Source organism: Carcharodon carcharias, chromosome 7 (assembly GCF_017639515.1).
Source record: "Carcharodon carcharias isolate sCarCar2 chromosome 7, sCarCar2.pri, whole genome shotgun sequence".
NCBI lineage: Eukaryota > Metazoa > Chordata > Chondrichthyes > Lamniformes > Lamnidae > Carcharodon > Carcharodon carcharias.
Window position 1 is genome coordinate 110,252,448 of NC_054473.1, and position 25,901 is coordinate 110,278,348.

Sequence of the window (25,901 nt, forward strand, 5' to 3'; positions counted from 1 at the left end):
ATGAACTCTCTCCTTCATCCCCACCTCTTTTCCAATCCGCCTTTTTCCAATAATTTATTATTTTTTTTAGATATATTTTTCTTTTCCCATCTATTTCCATTATTTTTAAATGTATTTCCATGCATTGTTTTATCTCTACATTTTAGCCTATTTCAATCCCTTCCCCCCACCCCACCCCCACTAGGGCCATCTGGCACTTGCATGTCCTGCTTTCTACTCTTAATGTCATCATTAGCACATTCCTTAGCTAATATCACCACCATCAACACCCCTTTGTCCTTTTGTCTTATCTCTTCTTTGCCTCCACCTATCACTGGCCCTCTATCCAGCTCTACCTGTCCCACCCCCCTGAACCAGCTTATATTTCACCTCATTTCTATATTTCTTAGTTCTGATGAAGAGTCATACGGACTCAAAACGTTAACTGTATTCCTCTCCGCAGACGCTGTCAGACCTGCTGAGTTTTTCCAGCTATTTTTGTTTTTGTTTCAGATTTCCAGCATCCGCAGTACTTTGCTTTTATAAAAATAAGGATGTTATGCTTCAGTAATCCAGGGCATTGGTGAGACCACAACTCAGATATTGTGTGCAGTTTTGGTCGCCTTATTTAAGCAAGGATCTAAACGCATTGGAGGCGGTTCAAAGGAGGTTTACTAGATTGATAACTGGAATGAGCGGGTTGTCTTATGGGGAAAGGTTAAACAGACTGGACTTGTTTCCCCTGGAGTTTAGATAAGTGAGGAGTGATTACATTGAAGTATATAAGATTCTGAACGGTATTGACAAGGTGGACGTGGAAAGGATGTTTCCTCTTGTGGGTGAATCCAGAACTAGGGGGCATTGTTTTAAAATTAGGGGTCGCCCTTTTAGGACAGAGATTAGGAGAATTTTTTTCTCTCAGAGGGTTGTGTGCGACTTTGCAACTCTCTACCTCAGAAGGCAGTGGAGGCAGGGTCACTCAATATTTTTAAGGTGGAGGGAGGTTGATTTCCTTGCCTAAAAAGAATCTAAGATTATCAGGGGATAGATGGGAATGTGGAATTCAAAACACAAACAGATTAGCCATGGTCTTGATGAATGGAGAAGCAAGCTCAAGAGGTCAGATGGCCTACTTTTGCTCCTATTTTGTATGTTTATATGTAATGAACCAGATGGGTTTTTACAACAATCAATGATAGTTTCATAGCCACCATTACTGAGACTAGCTTTATATTCCAGATTTATTAACTGAGTTTAAATTCCACCCCCCTCCTCACCTGGCCCCTACCTTGGTGGGATTTGAGCATTCGTCTGAACTTCTGGATTACTAGTCTAGTGACGTTACTACTGTAGGTGTATATTAATTTCACCTAGAGTTTAAAAGTCTGATGATTTTTGGATGATGGATCAGAAAAGTTCCATAGTTTTCTATTCTAGCAAAAAGCGTGTTGGAGCAGGAGTCAATGTGATGAGTCTTGATTTCAGCACAGGGAAGAGAAAGTAGGACAACAACATGCCATACAGGGGATGATAGGCCTGAAGCTTGATGCATATGCTCAACTGAAAAGGAAAATCAACCCCAATACCATAAATTGAACAGAGACAACCCTTCTGCCTTCCTGATCTCCTTACCTGCTTACAGAGGTACTCAGAAAACTTGCTCAGCCCTTCTTCATGTAATCCCAACAATGGAAAGATCTTGAAGAAGCGCTCCACCTGTGGCAGGTCACCTTCTGTGATGGCTATGTCAAACTTTTCAGCAACAATTACTCTTAACCGCTGCTCTGCCTCTTGCAAAAGGTTTAGGTTTGCATCAATGATATTGGCTGTTGGGAGATTTAGCTACAATTAGCTGAGGAAGGGCCCATGATGTCTATTTCACATTTAGTCAATCACACCCATTTTTTAAAAAATGCTTCCCAGCTGGCGTTCTTGTCTGATTGGAAGAACTTGCCACTGATGGCAATGAGTCTTCCATGTTCATCAATCAAGATAATTGCATAATTCCAAGTCATGCATAGACAATCGTTCTTGTGCCTAACACTCATTAAAGCTGCCTTTCTTGAGCCACCACACTCAAAATGAACATATAAGAACTGACAGGAATGGAGCTAAACTTCCAGAGATTTCGGAACCCATTCACATAGATAACCTAGAGGTTAAATAGCGCAATACTCCACAATATAGACCAGGAGAGTGCCAAATTTGCTCCCTGGTCAGTGCAGAAATATCGGACCTCAGGCAGGGCAGCATTAATAGTATTGTCACTTGGCTTATTTAGTGAACTGATACCAATACATTTCAGGAAAATAAATCACAATTACTTCAATAGGTTTTTGTGTTATACATCATTCTTTGTATGATAGTCTTAATCAACACCTACCAAAGTAGCCATTTGAAAATTCTACTCAAAATGCTTTCTCCAGCCGCAAGCCTGAGCTTCAAGTGAAATTTGTAACTATACTATAACTCAAGCAGATATAGTAGAAACATGTCAACCAAGTATATTACAGTTTCAATCATGGTGACAGTACAGGGTTGGTAAGCTGCTTCCAAGCTTTTCTCTCTGCTGTTTTTACAAAGCTGAGCTCAGTGGTTGGCCATAGTAGCACAGTGATGTTAGCTAGTGCAATAGTTAACCTCCATCACTGCACTTTCATTGAAGGAGGTTTAAGTGAGTCTTCATCTTCCTTGGCCTGCAGCGCAATTGCAGGGTGCATACTGTACAAGTTCCTGATATTTTTAGTTTCTTCATATCATAAACAAATGGAAATTATGTCTTGTTATCTCACAAGTACAGTCGCACATTTGGAAAAAATAAAATGAGTGCACAGAGGTTCAATTCTCTTCATGCATATTCACTGCTGATTAAGGACTGTGTTTGCCTTCTGGAATTTATCAAGTATAAGAGGTTTTTGTTGCCTATACAAGACTTCAGGGACATGCAGCATAAAAGCTGTTATGTTCTCATTTTTTTCTGCATCACAGCACCAAAGTTCATTTCCATAAGCAAGCCCTTGTTCCTTTCAGGCTGGAAAATGCCTTTACCTTCACTTGCCTGGTAGCTACACAGCTTTGGGACCAACATTAGGAGCTGGGCTCATGCTGCACAAAACCATTTCATGTTTAAAGAAAATGTATGGGGAAGGGGATTTATATCCAATCTGTTTGAGCAAGATTCTAACCAGAGGTTAGAAGCTCTAACCCATTGCAGTTTCAATACTGGGGGCTTTAAGTGAGCCAGGATTTTTAAGTCCTCACCTTCCTTGCCCTGTCTGCTGAGTTCAATTACAGATTTGTCGAGTGATAGGTAGCGATGGATGTGTGCTGCTGCCTGCTCATAGTCCTCATTGTGCAGAGCTGTCTGTACTCCATCAGTGCAAAATTTCAGATCCAGGATGTCATCTGCTCGCTGAATGGCCTGATAAATCCGGTTCTGCAAGATACAGATAAGACCACAATTACCACACTGAGTCTGCTGGTCATCTTTCACTTTCCCTCCCTTTCTCCTCTGGCCCTGATCATCTCTGAATTAAACACAGCCCCCTGACCCAAAGGTAGTCAAACAAGCTCACTTCCCGGGCCTCTACCAACAAAGGCTATCAACAAAGAAATCAAAGGTTATAGGGGGTAGATGGGAATGTTGAATTCGAAACACAAACAAGATCAGGCACGATCTTAATGAATGGCAGACCAGGCTTGAGTATGAGGTTTTAGTTGGTTCTACAAGACTTCAGGGACATGCAGCATAAAAGCTGTTATGTTCTCATTTTTTCTGCATCACAGCACCAAAGTCCATGGAGTAGGCCTACTTCTGCTACTAGTTCGTATGTTCATGTGTAACGCTATGATTGGGACCACAACTTTTCACTTTATACATTAATGATCTAGATGAAGGAACTGAGGGCATCCTGGCTAAGTTTGCAGATGATACAAAGATAGGTGGAGGGACAGGTAGTATTGAGGAGGCGGGGAGGCTGCAGAAGGATTTGGACAGGTTAGGAGAATGGACAAAGAAGTGGCAGATGAAATACAATGTGGGGAAGTGTGAGGTCATGCACTTTGGTAGGAAGAATAGAGGCATAGACTATTTTCTATTCAGGGAGAGAATTCAGAAATCTGGAGTACAAAGGGACTTGGGAGTCCTAGTCCAGGATTCTCTTAAGGTTAACTTGCAGGTTGACGCAGTAGTTAGGAAGGCAAATGCAATGTTGGCATTTATTTCGAGAAGACTAGAATATAAAATCAGGGATGTGCGCTGAAGCTTTATAAGGCTATGGTCAGACCACATTTAGAATATTGGGAGCAATTTTGGGCCCCGTACCTCAGGAAGAATGTGCTGGCCCTGGAGAGGGTCCAGAGGAGGTTCACGAAAATGATCCCAGGAATGAAAGGCTTAACATATGAGGAACGTTTGAGGACTCTGGGTCTATACTCGATGGAGTTTAGAAGGATGAGGGGGGATCTGATTGAAACTTACAGAATACCGAAAGGCCTGGATAGAGTGGACGTGGGGAAGATGTTTCCATTAGTAGGAGAGACTAGGACCCGAGGGCACAGCCTCAGAGTAAAGGGAAGACCTTTTAGAACAGAGATGAGGAGAAATTTCTTTAGCCAGAGAGTGGTGAATCTATGGAATTCATTGCCACAGAAGGCTGTGGAGGCCAGGTCATTGAGTGTATTTAAGACCAAGATAGATAGGTTCTTGATTGGTAAGGGGATCAAAGGTTACGGGGAGAAGGCGAGAGAATGGGGTTGAGAAACTTATCAGCCATGATTGAATGGCGGAGCAGACTCAATGGGCCGAATGGCCTAATTTCTGCTCCTTTGTCTTACGGTCTTATGGATTGAATCTGCAACCTGTGATACTGCAAAGATGTTAGCTCTTAATGGGATTCAGAGCTTGATATTCACCTCCTTATACTTTTGACGTTATTTTGGAACTAATAAAGTAGCTCCTGAGAATTCTCACTACCTAGTAGCATGGCCTGATGTGGTACTGGGCCACACAGATCAGGAAAGTTCCAAGTGGATTCCCAATGTATGGATCTTAGCTGGGTTGGAGATTTGTGTAGCTGAGGTGCTGCAATTTACCTCAACACTCCCGGGCAAGGAAAGGCACTGAAAGAAACCAACCAACATTTCCACTCACGATTGGTGTTCCAAATACAGAAAGTATATACACATAAGTGTCAGGGAAGGCTCCAGGACTAAATGTCTGATAGCATTCATAGAGCTTATGAAAGCTGTCCATGCCTGTGGAACAGTGCTTCAGGAAGACTCAATGTCCTCACAGTAGAAAGTAATAAATCAAAGTATTTGTGTCAGAACAAGATTATGTTATAATTTTTTATAAAATCATTATTCAATTCCTAAAATATTAAATGGATGCAAGAGCTAATTTTTGTTGTCAGCCTTGTTAGGTTTCCCAGCAGAAAATTATTTTTAAATTTACCTACTCCAAAAGGGGGGCTGTGGGGTAGGTGACCAGATGGCTCAGTTGGCTAGAAGTCTAGCATGTGGTTCAGAGTAACGCCAACAGCACAAGTTCAATTCCTTTCCTGGCTGAAGTAGACTTGGGACCTGCCTCCTCAACTAGTCCATAAGTGATGCAGAGTGGTGCTCCTCAAGCTATATAACCAATTCTCTCTCTCTAATGGAAAGAAACATAGTCCACTGGGGACCGCAAGCATCTCTGTTTCTCTCCCTCTGATAGAGATACCTACAGTCCCTCATGGACAATGGCTAATTACCTACCTACTCCTTGTAAGGCTATGTTCTATAGCAAGGTCCATATACATTGTTCCTTTTCCATCCCTTATTGAAGGCAACTGAAGATTAAAATCTTGCAGATGAGGTCAGTGATTTCTGGTTTTCACCAAACCCAACTTCTAAAATACCAGTAAAAGTTTTTAAACCTGTGTAATAAAAACTGATTCAATCAGTGCAAATGAATGGTTTTGTGTACACAAAGCATATATAAGAGGTTTCATGATCCGACATGATTTGTAAATCCTGTAATAATTAGTTCAGTGTTCAGCACTACGCCGAATGGTACAGCTCACACTTTTTAGTCAGTGTGTTGGTGTTAACATGAGTTCGACAATAAAACCAAAAGGCAAAATAACCATGAAGCAGTATTTTTTTAAAAAGCCCAGAAATTGCACTTAGAGACTGCCTCTCCAAATTGTAATATCCAGACTCTTATCACTGGGAGATTTTACTCTACATAAAGACTGGAAAGTCAGATGGGCAAAGGTAGCCTAAATGAGGGGTTCATAAAATGTTTCCGGGATAGTTTCTTAGAAAAGCATGTTCAGGAGCCAGCCAGAGAGCAGGCTATACTAGACCTGATATTATACAACGAGATGGAATTAATTAATCATCTCATAGTGAAGACACCCCTAGGTAGCAACGACCATAACATGATTGAATTTTACATTCAGTCTGAGGGAGAGAGGAGTGGGTCCAAGGCTATATTTGTATCTGCTGGAGTTTAGAAGAGTAAGAGGCAACTTGATTGAAACATATAAGCTCCTGAAGGGTCTTGACAGGGTGGATGTGGAAAAGATGTTTCCTCTTGTGAGAGAATCTAAAACTCAGGGTCACTGTTTAAAAATAAGGCGTTGCCCTTTTAAAACGGAGATGAGGCAAAATTTTTCTCTCAGAGGGTTGTGAGTCTTTGGAGCTCTCTTCCTGAAAAGGCGGTGGAAGCAGAGTCTTTGAATATTTTTAAGGCAGAGGCAGATAGCTACTTGGTAAGCAAGGGGTTATAAGTTATTGGGGTAGGCAGGATGTAGGTTTGAGGTTACCATCAGATCAACCATGATCTTATTGAATGGCAGAGCAAACTCAAGGGGCCAAATGACCTACTCCTGCTCCTTGTTCGTATGTACTAAGATAACCGGACTTGAAGACCAAACTTTGTCAGAAATCAGAGCACTTAGTAAACGGCGAAGCAGGCTCGAGGGGACCAAATGGCCTTCTCCTGCTCCTAATTCATATGTTCCTATTAATTGCTAAACACAGGATAATAACTTGTTAAACTTCCTGCAAAAGCTGGCCTGCTTAATACATTACAAGCAATGCCTTTGTAATTGACATTGTTTGTTTCTTTACTTGCCCCATTACCGCCCCCTTTGTCCGACACTACCACTACCTTTGTCATTTAATCATTTCTGTCCTCCATGCTAACATCCCTCACCCACTCACCCCTTTCTCTGCCACTGTTCTTGCTGAAAACTTGTTGCATCTCTAACGTTTGCCAATTCTACGAAAGGTCATCAACCTGAAACATTAACCTTGCTTCTCCCACCAATGATGTTGCCAGGCCTGCTGATTATTTAAAGCATTTTTCCTGTTTTTCCAACAGAAAGATTCATTTCAGGTTGAATAATATCGGAAGGTGTTGACAGTGCAACAGTTACATCAGCATATCATTCTATTGCTTTGCCCCTCATGTATTTATCCAGCTTCCCCTTAAATTTATTTACACTATTCACCAAAATCACTCCATGTGGTAGCAAGTTCCGCATTCTAATATTCTCTGGGTAAAGACCAATAAACAGTTCATAAATATTTAAAAGCAATCCAAAAAATCATCCATAATGAATTAAAATACCATTTTGGGGGGTATATTTCTTGTGCTCATTTATCTTATTTCTTCTATAGACACTTCAGATTCAACTGTGGGTAATGAGGATTTCTCAGCCCACCTCCAGAGTTTAGATCTTTGGCTATAACTAAAGCCAGTGCAACTATTCCCCAAGCTTGAACAGTCCAATAGGCTACAGAGCCATATTTCCCCAACAACCCTGACTCAAGATAGATAAATATCATCTTCATCTTGTATACCTGCTAATTTTTTGACCATATGATTAGCTGCTGTAGTCTGACCAATTTCAAATCAACCAACCTAGCCTGGTCCCATAGACAATTCATCTCAATATTGAAATTGAGTATGCAAAGACAGTTTCCATATTAAACTTAATTTCAAAAATGTATGCGATATCCTAAATACCATATATAAGTCTATTCTTTTCAAAAATAAATTCGAATCTATGTTTCTGTCCCTGGTCACTATCCAGTAACTCCAGCTTGGAATTGTGAAAATGTAGATGGCTATGATATCCTTCATTGTGAATATTCTGTCAAAACACTCTATCTAAGCTTGCACACAAGTAATGGACAATTGGCCAAGATCCCAGGAATGCCCAATGCACATGGTGCCCATATCCTAACATGAGTTAACGCCTTCAGCGGGCAGAAAACTGGGATAAATAAACTCAAGTGTAAGCCCACGCCTGGTACTCCAGAGAGCAGAATGTCCACTGTAACTACTGGTGCATATGGCAGGATTTCAAAAACTGGGACTATCAGATAACAGGAAAAAAACTTTTCGACAACTGACACTGTCCCTTTACCATGTAAGAATGAAGAATATAATAGCTGTACTTTTTACAGTAGTTGCACTTGGGTTACAAAGCGATTGCTGTACCTTGGCCAGGTCAAGCTGCCGAACCTTGCTGCTGACATTTTCAGCCAAATTGCACGTAAACGTGATCATCCCCGCAAGCTGTTTGGCATCCCCCTCGATCAGCTGCAAGTTCGGACTGGGGAAGAAAGCAAGAAAGGACAAAGATAAAGGAACAATGCAAATACCATGAAGTGCATACAGAATGAAGGACATTGGACTATTCCATATTACACACAGAAAGCTCTGGAAATACACAGCAGGTCAGACAGCATCGGTAAAAAAAAAGTTTCAGCTTTTTCCTTTCAGAAAACCCAAAAGCTAAAGATAAACGAGCACTTTATTTTTACAATGGGTTGATATTATTGCTATAACAGGGGCCTGGCTCAAAGAAGGGCAGGACTGGGTGTTAAACATTGCTGGGTACAAGATATTTAGGAGAGACAGGAAAGGAAGAAAAAGGGGCAGGGGCATGTGGCAGTATTGATTAAAGATTGCATTACAATAATGGAGAGACAGGATGTTTCAAAGGGATCAAGGACAGAATCTCTTTGGCTAGAGGTAAGGAATGAAAAAGGTGCAATAACATTGATTGGTGTAGTATACAGACCACCAACTAGTGGAAGGGATGTAGAGAAACAAATCTGCAAAGAAATTACAGAGAGATGCAAGAATTATAGAGTCATTATAATAAGGGACTTCAATTATCCAAGTACAGACTGGGATAGGAATAATGCAAAGGGGTCAGAGCTCCTGGAATGTGTTCAAGATAGTTTTCCGCAGCAGTATGTTTCCAGTCCAATAAGAGGTCAAGCACTGTTGCACCTGATTCTATGGAATGAGTTGGCCCAAGTGGATCAAATAACAGTGGGAGAACATTTAGGAGGCATTGACCATGGCATCACAAGGTTTAGGTTGGCCATGGAAAAGGAAGAGGAACAATCCAGAGCAGGGATATTTAATTGGGGGAAAGCCAACTTCAATGGGATGAGAATGCATCTGAGTCGAGTGAGTTGGAATCAAATGTTGACAGAAAAGACGGTGGCTGAACAATGGGCCACCTTCAAAGAAAAAGTATAGCAGGCATGTCAAGGTATATTCCCTTGAAGGGGTAGGGTGGGACAAATAAATCCAAAGCACCCTGGATGATGAGAGAGATAGAAGTGAAGATGGAGAGAAAGAAGTGCACGTATGACAGATGTCAGGTAGAAAATACAATGGAGAATCAGGCTGAATATAGAAGGACCAGAGGAGAAGTGAAAAAATTAATAAGAAAAGCAAGGAAGAGCATGAAAAGAGACTGGCAGCTAACGTAAAAAGGAATTCCAAGATCTTTTATAAGCATATAAATAATAAAAGTGTGGTATAAGAAAGAGTAGGACCAATTAGAGATAAAAAAGAGGACTCACACGTGGAGGCTGGAAAAGTAGGGGAGGTATTAAACGAGTATTTTGCAAAGGAAGAAGATATTATCCAGGCCGAGGTGAGAGAGGAGGTAACTGGCATATTAGAAGAACTTACAATTGAGAAGGAGAGGTGTTAGACCGAGTATCTTTACTTGAAGTAGATAAGGTACCAGGACCAGATGAGATACATCCAAGAGTACTGAGGGAAGTGAGATTGGAAATTGCAGAGGCACTAGCGATAATCTTCTTTAGACACAGGGGTTGTGCCAGAGGGTTGGAGAATTGCAAACATTATGCCCTTGATCAGGAAGGGATGCAAGCATAAAGCTGGCAACTACACATCAGTCAGTTTGACTTTCGTGGTAGGGAAACTGCTGGAAACTATGGGACAAAATCAATAGTCACTTAGGCAAGTACAGGGTAATTAAGGAAAGCCAGCATGGATTCATTAAGGGAAAATCATGTTTAACTCTGGAATTTTTTGAGGAGGTAACAGAGAAAGTTGATGCTGTTGATGTGGCATATATGGATTTTCAAGAGGCATTTGATACAGTGCCACACAACAGACTTGTGAGCAAAATTCTAGCTCATGGAATAAAAGGAAAAGTAGGCACTTGGATAAGAAATTGGCTGAGTGACAGGAAACAGAGTAGTGATAATTTTTTTTTCAGATTGGAGGAAGGTGTATAGTGGAGTTCCCCAGGTGTCAGTGTTGGGACCCTTGCTCTTCTTGATATATATTAATGACCTAAATTGTGGTGTTCAGGGCATGATTTCAAAATTTGCAGATGATATGAAGATTGGAATATTGTCAACTGTGATGAGGTAGTCTTGAACTTCAAAAGGACATAGACATGTTGGGCATTGGCAGACAAGTGGCAGATGAAGTTCAATTCAGAGAATTGTGAAGTGATTCATTTTGGCAGGAGGAATATGGAGAGATAATACAAAATAAGGGGAGGAACAGAAGGACCTTGATGTATATGTACATATCATTGAAGGTGACAGGGCAAGTTGAGAGAGCAGTTAAGAAAGCATATAGTATGTTAAGCTTTATTAATAGGGGCATTGAGCACGTGACTAAGGAGGTCATGTTCAACTTGTATAAGACACTAGTTAGGCCTCATCTGGAGGACTGCGTCCAGTTCTGGGTGCCATACTTGAGAAATGATGTGAAGGCATTGGAAAGAGTACAGAGGAGATTCACAAGAATGATTCCAGGGATAAAGAACTGTAGCTATGAGGATAGATTGGAGAGGTTGGGACTGTTTTCCTTGGAGAAAAGACAGCTGAGCGGATACTTGACAGAGGTATTCAAGATCCTGAGGGGTATGGACAGGGTAAATATTGAGAAACTGTTCCCACTCAAGAGAGCATCAAGAACTAGAGGGCACTGATTCAAAATAAGTGGCAAAAGAAGTAAAAGTGAGGCGAGGAAAAAAACTACACCCAGAAGGTGGTTGGAGTCTGGAACGAACTTCCTGAGAGGGCGGTGGAGGCAGGTTCAATCAAGGTATTCAAAAAGGAATTGGATTGCTATCTGAAAAGAAAGAATGCAAGTTACAAGGATGAGGTAAGGGACTGGGACTCAGTAGAATGCCCTTTCAGAGAGCCACTGCAGACTTGATGGGCCAAATGGCCTTCTTCTGCACTGTAAAGATTCTGTGGAACCCTCATATAACATCAGCTTTCTCTGCTGTTTAATGCCATAATCAAACATTCCAAAACACACATAAAACAATTAGAATTACATTTACTGAATGAGTAGATTATTGTACTAATTTTGAGATCAAAGGAAAGGGATATCACCATCAGGGAACGAAATATGTTGCATTTCAGAAACTCAGTGTCAACATCAAGCTGTCTGTCCTCCAGGCTGGCTAACTGGAATTCCATCAGTTCCTCACAAACATGCACCAACACTGTCGGCTATGATAACACAGTGCCTCAAATCAGCAAACACAGACATCTGAAGCTTCCTGAAAGCCATGGCATGGTACTTTATAGGTTTCTCCATTTGCAACATTGTCACTAGGATTCAGTAAAGCATAGTGGTGTGCAAATATAAGCATATAGAATTGGGATGTGTCTGGAGAGACTATTTTAAACTGTACAACACCAAGATGTTTATACTGGTGATAGGAACAACTTGAAGGGATGAACTTCAAGTGTCATAGAATCATACTGCACAGTATGAGGCCATTCAGCCCATGAAGTCTGTGCTGACTCTTTGAAAGAGCTACGCAATTGGTCTCACTCCCCTATTCCCTCCTGGCCCTCAAAAATTTCTCTATTTCAGGGTTATATCCAACTCCCTTCTGAAAGTTACCATTGAATCTTCTTCCACCACCCTTTCAGGTAATGTATTCCAGATCTTAACAGCCAATCACATTAAAAAATATCTTGCCCCTTGCTCTTTCCCTTATTTTTCATTTTAGGCAACAATCTTAAAGCTGTGTCCTCTGGTAAGCAGCCCTCCTGCCAGTGGAAATAGTTTCTCCAGGTCTACTTTATCAAAACCTCTCAATTTTGATCACCCCTATTAATTAACTATTTCTGATGTAAAGAAAACAATCCCAGCTTCTGGAGTCTCTCCATATAACTGAAGTCCATCATCCCTTTACCATTCTGGTAAATCTCCTGTGCACCCTCTTCCTGAAGTGTGGTGCACAGAATTGAACACAATACTGAAGCTGAAGTCGAGCTGTGATTTCTAATAACTTACCATAACTTCAACATATAAGAAAATTACATAGACTTACAGATAACCTACAACGTAGAAACAGGCCACTCAGCCCAACAAGACCATATTGGTATTTACCCTCCACGTGAGCAATAGCCATGTACATCATTAAAGCTTATTAGCTCAAATGCAGTGTATTGGTACTAGTACATGAAACAGACCCAAGGACAAATCTGCAAAGCATGCTGCTTAGAAACAATTTGGAATGGAATATAAAAGCAGGGTGTTTTGCGGCAGTTGTACAGGGCATTGGTAAGACCACAGCTAGAGAACTGTGTACAGATTTAGTCTCCTTATTTAAGAAATGACAATTGTATTAGAAGCAGTTCAGAAAAGGTTCAAAACAAAAACAGAAATACCGGATAAAACTCAGCAGGTCTGGCAGCATCGGCGGAGAAGAGCAAAGTTGACGTTTCGAGAACTTTGCTTTTCTCCGCCGATGTTGCCAGACCTGCTGAGTTTTTCCAGGTATTTGTTTTTGTTTTGGATTTCCAGCATCCGCAGTTTTTTGATTTTATCAGAAAAGGTTCACTTGGCTGACTCCTAGGATGGGGCCAAGGGGGTTATCCTATGGAGGAAGGTTGGACAGGCTGGGTCTGTATCCATTGGAGTTTAGAAGAATGAGAGGCGATCTTATTGAAACATATAACATACTTAAGGGACTTGACAGAGTGGATGCTAAGAGAATGTTTTCCCTTGCAGGAGAGACCAGAGCTCGGGAACATAGTTTAAAAAAAAAGGGATCCCCCATTTAAGATGGAGATGAGAAGAGCTTTTTTTCTCTCTCAGAGGGTCGTGAGTCTGGGGAACTCTCTTCCCCAAAGACCGGTGGATGCAGGATCATTGAATATTTTTAAACTATAGGTCGACAGATTCTTGACTAACAAGCTATTGGGGGTAGACAGGGAAGTGTCTTTCTTTGAGGCCACAATCAGATCAACCGTGACCTTATTGAACGGTGGAGCAGGCTCGAGGGACCAAATGGCCTACTGTTGCTCCTAATTCATATATAACTTGTTCTACATAATGGCTGCGGATGTAATCAGTGAAATTGAGAACCTGATCAAAAAATAAATCAGCCTTTGACAGTCATCTGTTACAATTCAGTTCTTTAATCACTGCTTCTCCAGATTAGTACCTACCCCATGCGGTGGAGAGCCACCATCTTACTGTCCAGACTGCTCTGCTGCCCAATGAGAGCCTCGAGCTCTGCTTCAACCTCCTTCTGCAGAAAGAGCAGAGGAAAATAAAATAAACACAGTATATACACACCTGACAGATGTGCACCGATTACAGATATGCTCATACCTTACAGACGAAGAATTCTTTCCAAATGCACAAAAATACACAACTCTCCTCACTGGGTGAAGATGCCCAGTTACACTCTACCACCGAAGGTCTACTTTTATCTCAAAATGCACTAAGTTTTGCTCGAGTCAGTTACACAGAGAACAGCTAATCTCTGGCACTTTATTTAAGTAAGCATTCTGCAGTGGTAATTCTAGACAGTGTCAGTAAGCTGTTAAATGACCATAATATCACAGTAAGACCAATCACGTTCTCACCCAACATTGACACTGAACTGCAGCATCATTAATTAAATAAGCACAGAGCAGGAACTGAACTAAGCATCTGATGGAACTAATGGTCTCCTTGAGGCTTAGGAGGTTTATTCAGTGAGTACTTGAGCTATACAAACCAGGCAGGCCTTGGGTTTGATTCCACCTCTGTGCTGAGTTATGTGATTTCAGCGATAACTGGATTGCTACAATTAAATTGCAGGGGTTTTTTAAATTCATTCTTGGGATCTGAGCATCACTGGCAAGGAAGGCTAGCATTTTTTTGTCCATCCCTAATTGCCTTTGAGCGGTTGGTGGTGAACCACCTACAACTGAGTGGCTTACCCTGCCATCTCAGAGGGTAGTTAAGAATCAACCACATTGCTGTGGGTCTGGAGTCTCATGTAGGCCAGACCAGGTAAGGATGGCAGAATTCCTTCCCTGAAGGACGTTAATGAACCAGATGGGTTTTTACAACAACCCGATAGCTTTATGATCATTATTAATGAGATGAGCATTTTATTCCGGATTTATTAATTAAATTTAAATTCCCACAACTATTGTGGTGGTATTTGAATTTATTTCTCCAGAGCATTAATCCAGGCCTCTGGATTACTAGTCCAGTAACATTACCATTACGTCATGGTTCCCCTGCTTGCTCCTGATCATCATGTATTAGCCCCTGTTGAAAAGTGCAGGTGTGTGAACATTATATGCATTCGGGATCAGGTGCAATTATGATGCTCTCAGTGGTAAAACAGCCTGCTGCCAGCTACTGTCACACTACTTGTCTGAAATAATCGCCACTCAGCTGAGCTGTTACAAGAGGGTTTTGGAACAAAGAAAAACCATCAAAAGAAAGTCGTACATTTCTATAGTGCCTTTCACAACCAATGAAGTATATTTGAAGTGTAGGCACTGCTGTAAAGTATAAAACGTGACAGCCAATTTGCGCACAGCAAGTTCCCACAAACAAGCAATGTAGTAATGATCAGGTAATCTGTTCTTGTGTTGTTGGTTGAGGGATAAAACTTAGCCTGGACACCAAGGAGAACTCACCTGCTCATCTTCAAAAAAGTGCCATGGGATCTTTTATGTCCATCGGAGGGGGGCCTTCGAGCCTGCTCTGCCATTCAATAACATCATGGCTGATGTGGTTGTCGCCTCAACTCCAATTTGCCATTTAATTTTTAACTTCTAGTTAATTTTTAACTTTGACTTTAATTTTATTTTTTTAAGACTTTAACCTCTCATCCAAAAGGCAGCACCTCGAACAGTGCAGCAATCCCTCAGTACTGCACGAGTGTCAGCTTGAACTTGAACCTTCTGATTCCGAGACAAGGCTGACACGGTAGGAGAGGAAGGTATAAAAGAAAATTGGAGGGGAGAAAAATATTTATATAAAATGTGTAACACAAATATGTGCTCAATTTTAGAAACACAAACATAAACATATATGTTCCCATTGGTCAACCCAGCAACAACGATGGGGCAAAACGAATTCACTCCATTGTTGTCTGTTCCAGCCGCTTCAGTCACCTGTATCGCTTCCCACAACATTGTCCATCCAGCACTTCCTAAACCTTCCTCGTCTTCTTATACCGTAGGGTCATGAGAGGCACTCTAGCTGTGAAATGTACCCAAACTGTGGATCTACCATATAAACACTGTATTGTTTGGACAAGAGACAATGTTTATACAGAGGCTTCTGAATTCAAGCCCCACACCACGGACCTGAACCCGTAACCCAGGTTAACAATCTGTACTGAGAGACAGCCACACTGTCAGAGTCTTTTTGATATGGCATTAAACCGTATCTGCCCCATCACACTGTTCAAAGAAGAAGGGTGGAATTCACCCTAGCACCCTGGCTAACATTTAACTCTCAACCAACATCTAAAACAAATGTTGTTTGTGGGTGCTTGCTGTATGAATTGGCTGCCACATTTTTTATATTGCAACACTTTCTAAAATACTTAATTGTGTGTGACATGCTTTGGTCCTGAGGTCATAAAAGGTGTGAGACATGTCTATGTTTTGGGGGCGGTGTGGAGGCAGTTAGCTCAGTTGGCTCACACATTATTCAGAATAACGCCAAAAGCACGGGTTCAATTCCTGTTCCAGCTGAGGTAGACCTGCCTCCTCACCAGGCCCCTGAGGGTAGAAGGCAATAGCAAACCACCACTGACAAAAAAACTGCCAAGAAAACACCTCAGAATGAAACATCAGCAGACAGTGAGCCTAGAACCTGCCTCTGGGCAGAGCACACATACCATATATTCATGTTATACACATTTATTCCAAAGTAGCATTGATATATCCATGATTGTGTTTACATGCGTATATATACAATTGCATGTTTGGACCAAGATAGTAATGTAATGGTATATTATATGACAGAGATATGATTGGAGTGATAATATGTATGCGGTTGTAGTGACATATTATATATAATATATATGTGTGTGTTTGTGATTGGAGTGATATATATATGTATATGCTTGTGTGATTGGAGTGATATATTATATGGTGTATATGCAATTGGAGTGATATATTGTATGATGTAAGTGCGACTGGAGTGAATTTTATATGATGTATATGTGATTGGAGTGATTATATAACGTATATGTGATTGGAGTGATATATTGTATTGAGCTTGGGAAGAGTGTCCTGCAGTCAGCATCACAGTGAAGCAATCTGGGAAAGAGTGTCCTGCAGTCAGCATCACAGTGAAGCAGTCTGGGAAGATTGTCCTGCAGTCAGCATCACGGTGAAGCAGTCTGGCAAGAGTGTCCTGCAGTCAGCATTGCGGTGAAGCAGTCTAGGAAGAGTGTCCTGCAGTTCTTTTTGATAATAACAAGAGTGACATTATTCTGAATCTGATTGCACTTTTTGTGATGGCAATTTAGAAATGTTTGGTAATGTTCTTCCAGATATTTTATGCATAAAGTATATTTTTCAAATAAATAACAATAGTGACATCACAAGACAACGCAAGAGAGTGGCAGGGAGATTAGAACCAGCATGAGTGCAGTGAAGCTTCAAAAAGTGACATCAGCACAAAAGTGAGAGTCGGTTGGTGACTAGTGGCTAAGTGTTTTTCTCCAGTTTTTTCTCCAGTTTGAAATAGATTAAGCTAAAGAAAGGTAAGGGCTCTAGTTTTTATTTAAAATACATAAATAACAACATTTTTTTTTACTGTATTTAACTTAAAGTAAGGTTTTTTTTTCAACTACAGTCATGGCAGGGCAGCTCAGTCCCGTGTTATGTACCGCCTGCAACATGTGGGAAGTCCTAGACGCTCCTTGCACTCTGACCGATCACATGTGCAGGAAGTGCCACCAGCTGCAGCTACTTGAGCTCCAAGTTTTGGAGCTTAAGCGGCAGGTGGAGGCACTGAGGTACATCCATCAGGCTGGGAGTTTTGTGGATACCACGGTTTTAGACGTGGTCACCCCACAGCTTACTGAAGAGCAGACAGAGAGGGAATGGGTGACCATCAGTCAGAAGAAAGGTGTCAGGCAGGTAGTCAGGAAATCCCCAGGGTGCAGCTCGCTTGAGAACCATTTTTCTGTGTTGGAAAGCGATGAGAGTGACAGTCCCTCTGGGGAGTGCAGCCACACTCATGGCACTGTGAGCGGCTCTGCTGCGCGGGGGGGCAGTGGGGGAGGAAAAAGAGGGAAAGAGCAATAGTGCTAGGAGATTCAATAGTAAGGGGAATAGACAGGCATTTCTGCGGCTGTAGACATGACTCCAGGATAGTATGTTGCCTCCCTGGTGCCAGGGTCAAGGATATCACTGAACGGCTGCAGGACATTCTAAAGGGGGAGGGCAAACAGACAGAGATTGTGGTACATATTGGTACCAACGACATTGGTAGAAAGAGGGGTGAGGCCCTGGAAGCAAAATTTAGGGAGCTAAGAAACAGATTAAAAAACAGGACCTCAAAGGTAGTAATCTCTGGATTACTTCATCTGCCACCTGCTAGTGAGTATAGAAATAGGAGGTTAGTCCAGATGAATGCGTGGCTGGAGAGTTGGTGCAAGAGAGAGGGCTTTAGATTTCTGGGACATTGGGACTGTTTCGGGGGGGGGTGGGACTGTACAAGGCAAACGGGTTGCACCTGAACCGGAATGGGACCAACATCCTTGCGGGGAGGTTTGCTCGTACTGTTGGGGATGGTTTAAGCTAACTTGGCAAGGGGATGGGATCCTGAGAGGAGGTTCAGCAGGGGGAGATGCACAGCCAAAATTAGATGAGAGAGCAAGTGAATCTGGAAGGCATAGAAATAATAGGCCAGTTAAAGCATAAGGGAGTTTGGCAATGTTGGATGGTATTTATTTTAATGCAAGGAGTCTGACAAATAAGGCAGATGAGTTGAGGGCACAAAGTAACACGTGGAAGTATGATGTCATTGCTGTCACAGAAACATGGTTGAGAGAGGGGCAGGATTGGCAGCTCAATATTCCAGGATATAGAATATTCAGGTGAGATAGGGAAGGAGGCAAAAGAGGAGGGGGTATTGCAATATTGATCAAGGAATCAATTACAGCAGTAAGGAGGGTTGACATCTTAGAAGCCTCCTCAAATGAAGCCATATGGGTAGAATTGAAAAACAAAAAAAGGAGCAATCACATTGCTGGAAGTGTACTATAGGCCCCCAAACAGTTAGTCATAGTGTGATAGGTTTAGAGGGAGCAGAATTCTTAAAATGCATCCAGAAGAGCTCTTTAAGCCAGTACGTAGAAGGTCCTACAAGAGAGGGGGCGTTCCTGGACTTAATTTTAGGGAATGAAGCTGGGCAAGTGGTAGAGGTATCAGTGGGGAAGCATTTTGCAGATAGTGATCATAACCCCGTTGGACTCAAGGTTGAAAAGGACAAGAATGGGCCAGAAATCAGAGTTCTATACTGGGGGAAGGCCGATTTTAATAAAATCAGCTATGATTTGGCCAGAGTAGACTGGGAGAAGCTACTTTTAGGTAAATCTGCATCAGAGCAGTGGTACTCGTTCAAGAAGGAAATAGGGAGAGTACAGAGCCAACATATTCCAGTAAAGACAAAAGGTGGGACCAACAAATCCAAGGAACCCTGGATGTCAAAGGATATGCAGGATTGGATAAAGAGAAAAAGGAAGGCTTATGACAAAAACAGAGGGCTCAAAACAGTGGAAGCCCTAGAGCAATATAGAATGTGTAGGGGGGAACTTAAAAAAAGGAAGTTAAGAGAGCAAAAAGGGGGCATAAAAAAACATTGGCGGGTAAAATAAAGGAAAATCCAAAGTTATTTTACAAGTGCATTAAGAGTAAGAGGATAACTAGGGAAAGAGTAGGGCCCATTAAGGACCATAGTGGTAATGTGTGTGATAGCAGGGGCGCTGGCAATAATTTTCAGTACCTCAATGCCAGAGGACTGGAGGACAGCCAATGTGGTACCGTTATTCAAGAAGGGAGGAAGGGATAAACCAGGGAACTACAGGCCAGTCAGTCTAACCTTAGTGGTGGGGAAACTATCGGAAGCAATTCTGAGGGACAGAATTAACCTACACTTGGAGAGGCAGGGATTAACCAAGGCCAGTCAGCATGGTTTTGTTAAGGGGAGGTCATGTCAGACCAATTTGATTGAATTTTTCTGAGGTGACCAGGTGTGTAGATGAGGGCAATGCATTTGATGTAGTCTACTTGGACTTCAGCAAGGCTTTTGTTAAGGTCCAGCATGGGAGACTGTTAACGAAGTTAATAGCCCATGGGATCCAAGGCAATTTGGATCCAGAACTGGCTGAGTGGCAGGAAGCAGAGGGTGATGGTCAAGGAGTGTTTTTGTAATTAGATGCCTGTGTCCAGTGGGGTTACGCAAGGATCGATGTTGGGTCGCTTGCTGTTTGTGGTATATATAAACGATTTAGACTTGAATGTAGGAGGGTTGATCAGTAAGTTCACGGATGACACGAAAATTGGTGGGCGGTAAATAGTGAGGAGGATAGCCTTAGATTACAGGAGGATATAGACGGGTTGATCAGTGGCAAATGAAATTTAATTCGTATAAGTGTGAGGTGATGCACTTGGGCAGGACCAACAAAGCACGGGAATGCGCAATTTTTTTAGGGTAGGATCCTGGGAAGTACCGAGGATCAGAAGCACCTTGTGCATGTCCACCGGTCCCTTAAGGTAGTGGGACAGGTAGATAAGTGTTTAAGAAGGCATATGAGATACTTGCCTTTATTAGCCAAGGCATAGAATACAGGAGCAGGGAGGATATGCTGGAACTGTATAAAACGCTGGTTAGGCCACAGCTAGAGTATTGCATGCAGTTCTGAAATCAGCATTATAGGAAGGATGTGATTGCACTAGAGAGAGTGCAGAGGAGATTTACCAGGATGTTGCCTGGGCTGGAGAGTTTTAGTCATGAGGAGAGATTGGATATGATGTATATGTGATTGAAGTGATATATTGTATGATGTAAATATATGATTGAAGTGATATATTGTATGATGATACAAATATATGATTGAAGTGATATATTGTATGATGTAAATATATGATTGAAGTGATATATTGTATGATGTAAATAAATACGTGATTGAAGTGATATATTTTACGATGTAAATATGATTGAAGTCATATATTGTATGATGATATAAATATATGATTGAAGTGATATATTGTGTGATGATGTAAATATATGATTGAAGTGATTTATTGTTATGATGTAAATATATGATTGAAGTGATATATTGTATGATGTAAATATATGATTGAAGTGATATATTGTATGATGATACAAATATATGATTGAAGTGATATACTGTACGATGTAAATAAGTGATTGAAGTGATATATTGTACGATGTAAATATATGATTGAAGTGATATATTGTACAATATAAATATGTGATTGAAGTGTTATATTGTACGATGTAAATATATGATTGAAGTGATATACTGTGCGATGTAAATATATGATTGAAGTGATATATTGCACGATGTAAATATGTGATTGAAGTGATATATTGTATGATATAAATATGTGATTGAAGTGATATATTGTATGATGATTGTAAATATATGATTGAAGTAATATATTGTATGATGTAAATATGTGATTGAAGTGATATATTGTGATGATGTAAATATTTGAAGTGATATATTGTATGATGATGTAAATATATGATTGGTGTGATATATTGTATGATGATGTAAATATATGATTGAAGTGATATATTGTATGATGTAAATATATGATTGAAGTGATATATTGTATGATGATGTAAATATATGATTGAAGTGATATATTGTATGATGTAAGTATATGATTGGAGTGATATATTGTATGATGATGTAAATATATGATTGAAGTGATATATTGTATGATGATGTAAATATATGATTGATGTGATATATTGTATGATGATGTAAATATATGATTGATGTGATATATTGTATGATTATGTAAATATATGATTGAAGTGATATATTGTATGATGTAAATATGTGATTGAAGTAATATACTGTACAATGTAAATATATGATTGAAGTGATACTGTACAACGTAAATGTAATTGAAGTGATATATTGTATGATGATGTAAATATATGATTGATGTGATATATTGTATGATGATGTAAATATATGATTGATGTGATATATTGTACGATGTAAATATGTGATTGAAGTAATATACTGCACAATGTAAATATGTGATTGATGTGATATACTGTACAATGTAAATGTGATTGAAGTGATAATGTATGATGATGTAAATATATGATTGATGTGATATATTGTACGATGTAAATATGTGATTGAAGTGATATATTGTATGATGTAAATATGTGATTGAAATGATATATTGTATGATGATATAAATATATGATTGAAGTGATATATTGTATGATGATGTAAATATATGATTGAAGTGATATATTGTATGATGATGTAAATATATGGTTGAAGTGATATATTGTGTGATGATATAAATATATGGTTGAAATGATATATTGTATGATGATGTAAATATATGGTTGAAGTGATATATTGTATGATGTAAATATATGAATTGAAGTGATATATTGTATGATGATGTAAATATATGAATTGAAGTGATATATTGTATGATGATGTAAATATATTGAAGTGATATATTGTATGATGTAAATATATGATCGAAATGATATATTGTATGATGATGTAAATATATGATTGATGTGATATATTGTATGATGTAAATATGTGATTGAAGTAATATACTGTACAATGTAAATATGTGATTGAAGTGATATACTGTACAATGTAAATATGTGATTGAAGTGATATACTGTACAATGTAAATGTGATTGAAGTGATATTGTATGGTGATGTAAATATATGATTGATGTGATATACTGTACAATGTAAATGTGATTGAAGTGATAATGTATGATGATGTAAATATATGATTGATGTGATATATTGTACGATGTAAATATGTGATTGAAGTGATATATTGTATGATGTAAATATGTGATTGAAATGATATATTGTATGATGATATAAATATGATTGAAGTGATATATTGTATGATGATGTAAATATATGATTGAAGTGATATATTGTATGATGATGTAAATATATGGTTGAAGTGATATATTGTGTGATGATATAAATATATGGTTGAAATGATATATTGTATGATGATGTAAATATATGGTTGAAGTGATATATTGTATGATGTAAATATATGAATTGAAGTGATATATTGTATGATGATGTAAATATATGAATTGAAGTGATATATTGTATGATGATGTAAATATATTGAAGTGATATATTGTATGATGTAAATATATGATCGAAATGATATATTGTATAATGATGTAAATATATGATTGATGTGATATATTGTATGATGTAAATATGTGATTGAAGTGCTATATTATATGATGTAAATATGTGATTGAAATGATATATTGTATGATGATGTAAATATATGATTGATGTGATATATTGTATGATGTAAATATGTGATTGAAGTGATATATTGTATGATGTAAATATGTGATTGAAATGATATATTGTATGATGATATAAATATGATTGAAGTGATATATTGTATGATGTAAATATATGATCGAAGTGATATATTGTATGATGATATAAATATATGATTGAAGTGATATATTGTATGATAATGTAAATATATGATTGAAGTGATATATTGTATGATAATGTAAATATATGATCGAAGTGATATATTGTATGATGATGTAAATATATGATTGGAGTGCTTCAGTCTCCGCCAGCAGACACTCTATCCCTCTCGGTCTAACCCCCCGCCGCCCCAGCCGCACCTCCTCGCTGCACAGTTTGCTGTAGGCCTCTTGCAACTCGGCGATCTCCGTCAGCCCCTCCAAAAGCTCCATGGTCAGACTCGAGCAGCAATTGCTCCGGCCAACACCGCCCGACATGGAAGCGACTGCCATCTTCACCGTCACCCCGGGCAACCACTTCCGGGTTAACTACTTCTGGCGGTGTCCGCCCCGCCCCCGAGCCAAGATGGCCTCGAGAGCAGGGCAGGGGGAAGGATATTGAACTGACTCTTTCCAACCCAGAAACAATCTATATGTACAAAAACACACAAATTGGGCCCCCTGATACTGCACAAATCAACTGCAGCTTTTCAGCTTTGATCAAGTGACCCAAATACTGACTTTTTCTTTTCTAGGTATCACTTTTTAGAGTTCTTTTTGCTCTTGCAACAAGCACTCCTTAACTTATCATTTTTAATACTTTTATTGCATTTTTATTAACTACTTTGTTATTATTTCTTGTTTTTTTGCAGACCTGTAGTGTTTCCATTAGCATTAACACTATTAATGCCTTTGCTCTCATCCCTTTTTTTAATCTTTAGACTGTTTGTATTTCTGCCTTAATCCCATCCACCCCCCCCCCCCCCCCACCCCCCCACTTACCCTCTTTACCACACCAATACTTTAGCCGTGGCCGGGATTTTCTGTGCCCGCCCTGTGTTGGGTGTGTTTGGTGTCATAAGCGGACAATATGGCCCAATCGGTTTCATGACAGCGTGAAACCAGTTTGTGATTGTCCTCTCAGCCCACCAACGGTGGGCCATGTTTCCCACCATCAGACATAGGGAACCTCATTGTAATACATCTGCATACCATTATTATGCCTGCCCGCCGGAATCACTCCCCACCCCACTCCTATCTGGATTGTCCGCAAACGTCGGCAGGTTTTCCTGCCAACGTGTTTCACAATAGTATATAAAAGGCATGCACGTGGCAGGCTGCATTTTGAGGGGAACCGGGAGGTGAGTACGCAGTCACGTTGCGCAGAGCTCACCAGGGTCGCCTGTTGGACTTCAAGCTTGAGGAGTATTCGGGGTTGGGAGGGGGAAGGGCAGCCCTGGGGTTGAGGTGACATGGCGGGGGTGGAGGGGTGGTGGGCAAGGGCAGCTCTGTGGCTGAAGTGTCTTGGGGGGGGGGGGGTGCATGAGGGCTGCAATGTGGTTGAGGTGGCTTGAGGGGAGTGTTAGGGCTACCCTGCAGTTGAATGTAATGCACAAGCATTCTGGGTGGGGGAGGGGTGGGTGAGAGAAGCAGTCACTCATTAGGGATACCTTATATAAAGTGACCTTTCCTCTGCAACTGAGACAGTTCAGGTGCAGCCAATGATATGTTTGGAGTCAGGCTTCTAACTTATCTGCCCACCCAAGAAATGCAGAGGCATCAAAGTGCCACCAAGTGCTCCAGAGCTTTTGACCCCTTGGGCACAGACTGCAAAGTAATGAGCATTTTAGTGGACTGCAGAATAGTTGGATGACTGGACACTTTGTGCAATCTCCTTGCTAAAGCTGGCCAAGGAGCAGTCACTGGTGGGGGCACTCACAGCCCCTTGCAATGTCATCATTCAGGTCTGGACCAGTCTCCCCAATGGTTCAAGCTAACAGTGCAGTGCAGGTGAGGAGAATGCTTGTGTCTGAGCTGAGAGCCAGCATGCAGTCCAGTGGCCGAAGCTCCCACCAATCGGCCAGGTGGAGTGGGGCGGATGTGGGTGGGGTTTCGGGCAGCCATGCAGTGCACTAAACTCTGATCATCCAAGTGATGGCTAGCACTCTCCAGGATGCGTTAAGGCTCCTGTCATGGAAGGCCTAATAGTTGCTCGATTGCAAGGGGATGATGACGACATGCAGTGAGGACACTCCATAGGTCTTCACATAGCCTCTGAGAATGTCTGACTCATGTCTGGCCGAGGGCAGCTCACTTGGGCTCTGTGATCAGGGTCATATCATAGAGATGCAGCCATGAAACTTCAGAAGCACCTGATCCTTTGTCCGCCTTCAGAACCTGGCCCCTTCAGAAGCACAGTGTCACTGGTCACAGATGCTGAAGAGATGGGGGGGCCAGCCCCACCTTTAAGGTGCCAAGAACACACAGAGAGAATGACGGAACTCTGTGACACCTACCCATGACATTCTGGCAGCAATGATGAGCACCATCAAGTTGCAGGCATCAGTAATGTGTCCAGGGAGTGTGAGGCTGGACCATCACTTTGGTCTGAAGGCTGCACAAAGCACAGGGAAGAAGCCCTGGACTGAGACACTTGCCTTTACCCTGTGCAGAAAGGTTTCGCATCTGTGTGACATGAACACTGCTCATCAGAACAAGGAGCCATAGGCAGTGAGATATTCTTGGGAGTGTATTGATTTATTGACAATAGTGAACAAGTGATTAACACACATACCCAGGC

The 25,901-nt window shown here is 40.7% G+C and overlaps 1 protein-coding gene across 1 annotated transcript in view; it reads right to left on the reverse strand.

Annotated features, from left to right (window-relative positions):
* The window catches only part of cog4 (component of oligomeric golgi complex 4), a 64,322-nt gene extending 40,695 nt beyond the window's left edge, over positions 1–23,627 (reverse strand). The window contains exons 1-5 of the mRNA XM_041191555.1: positions 23,483–23,627; positions 13,744–13,826; positions 8,477–8,591; positions 3,241–3,415; positions 1,612–1,805 (exon numbers count right to left, since the gene is read on the reverse strand). Of these exons, the coding sequence (XP_041047489.1) occupies positions 1,612–1,805; positions 3,241–3,415; positions 8,477–8,591; positions 13,744–13,826; positions 23,483–23,614 (699 nt within the window). The 5' untranslated portion in view covers positions 23,615–23,627. The remainder of the gene's footprint in view (positions 1–1,611; positions 1,806–3,240; positions 3,416–8,476; positions 8,592–13,743; positions 13,827–23,482) is intronic.
* Positions 23,628–25,901: the final 2,274 nt, after the last annotated feature.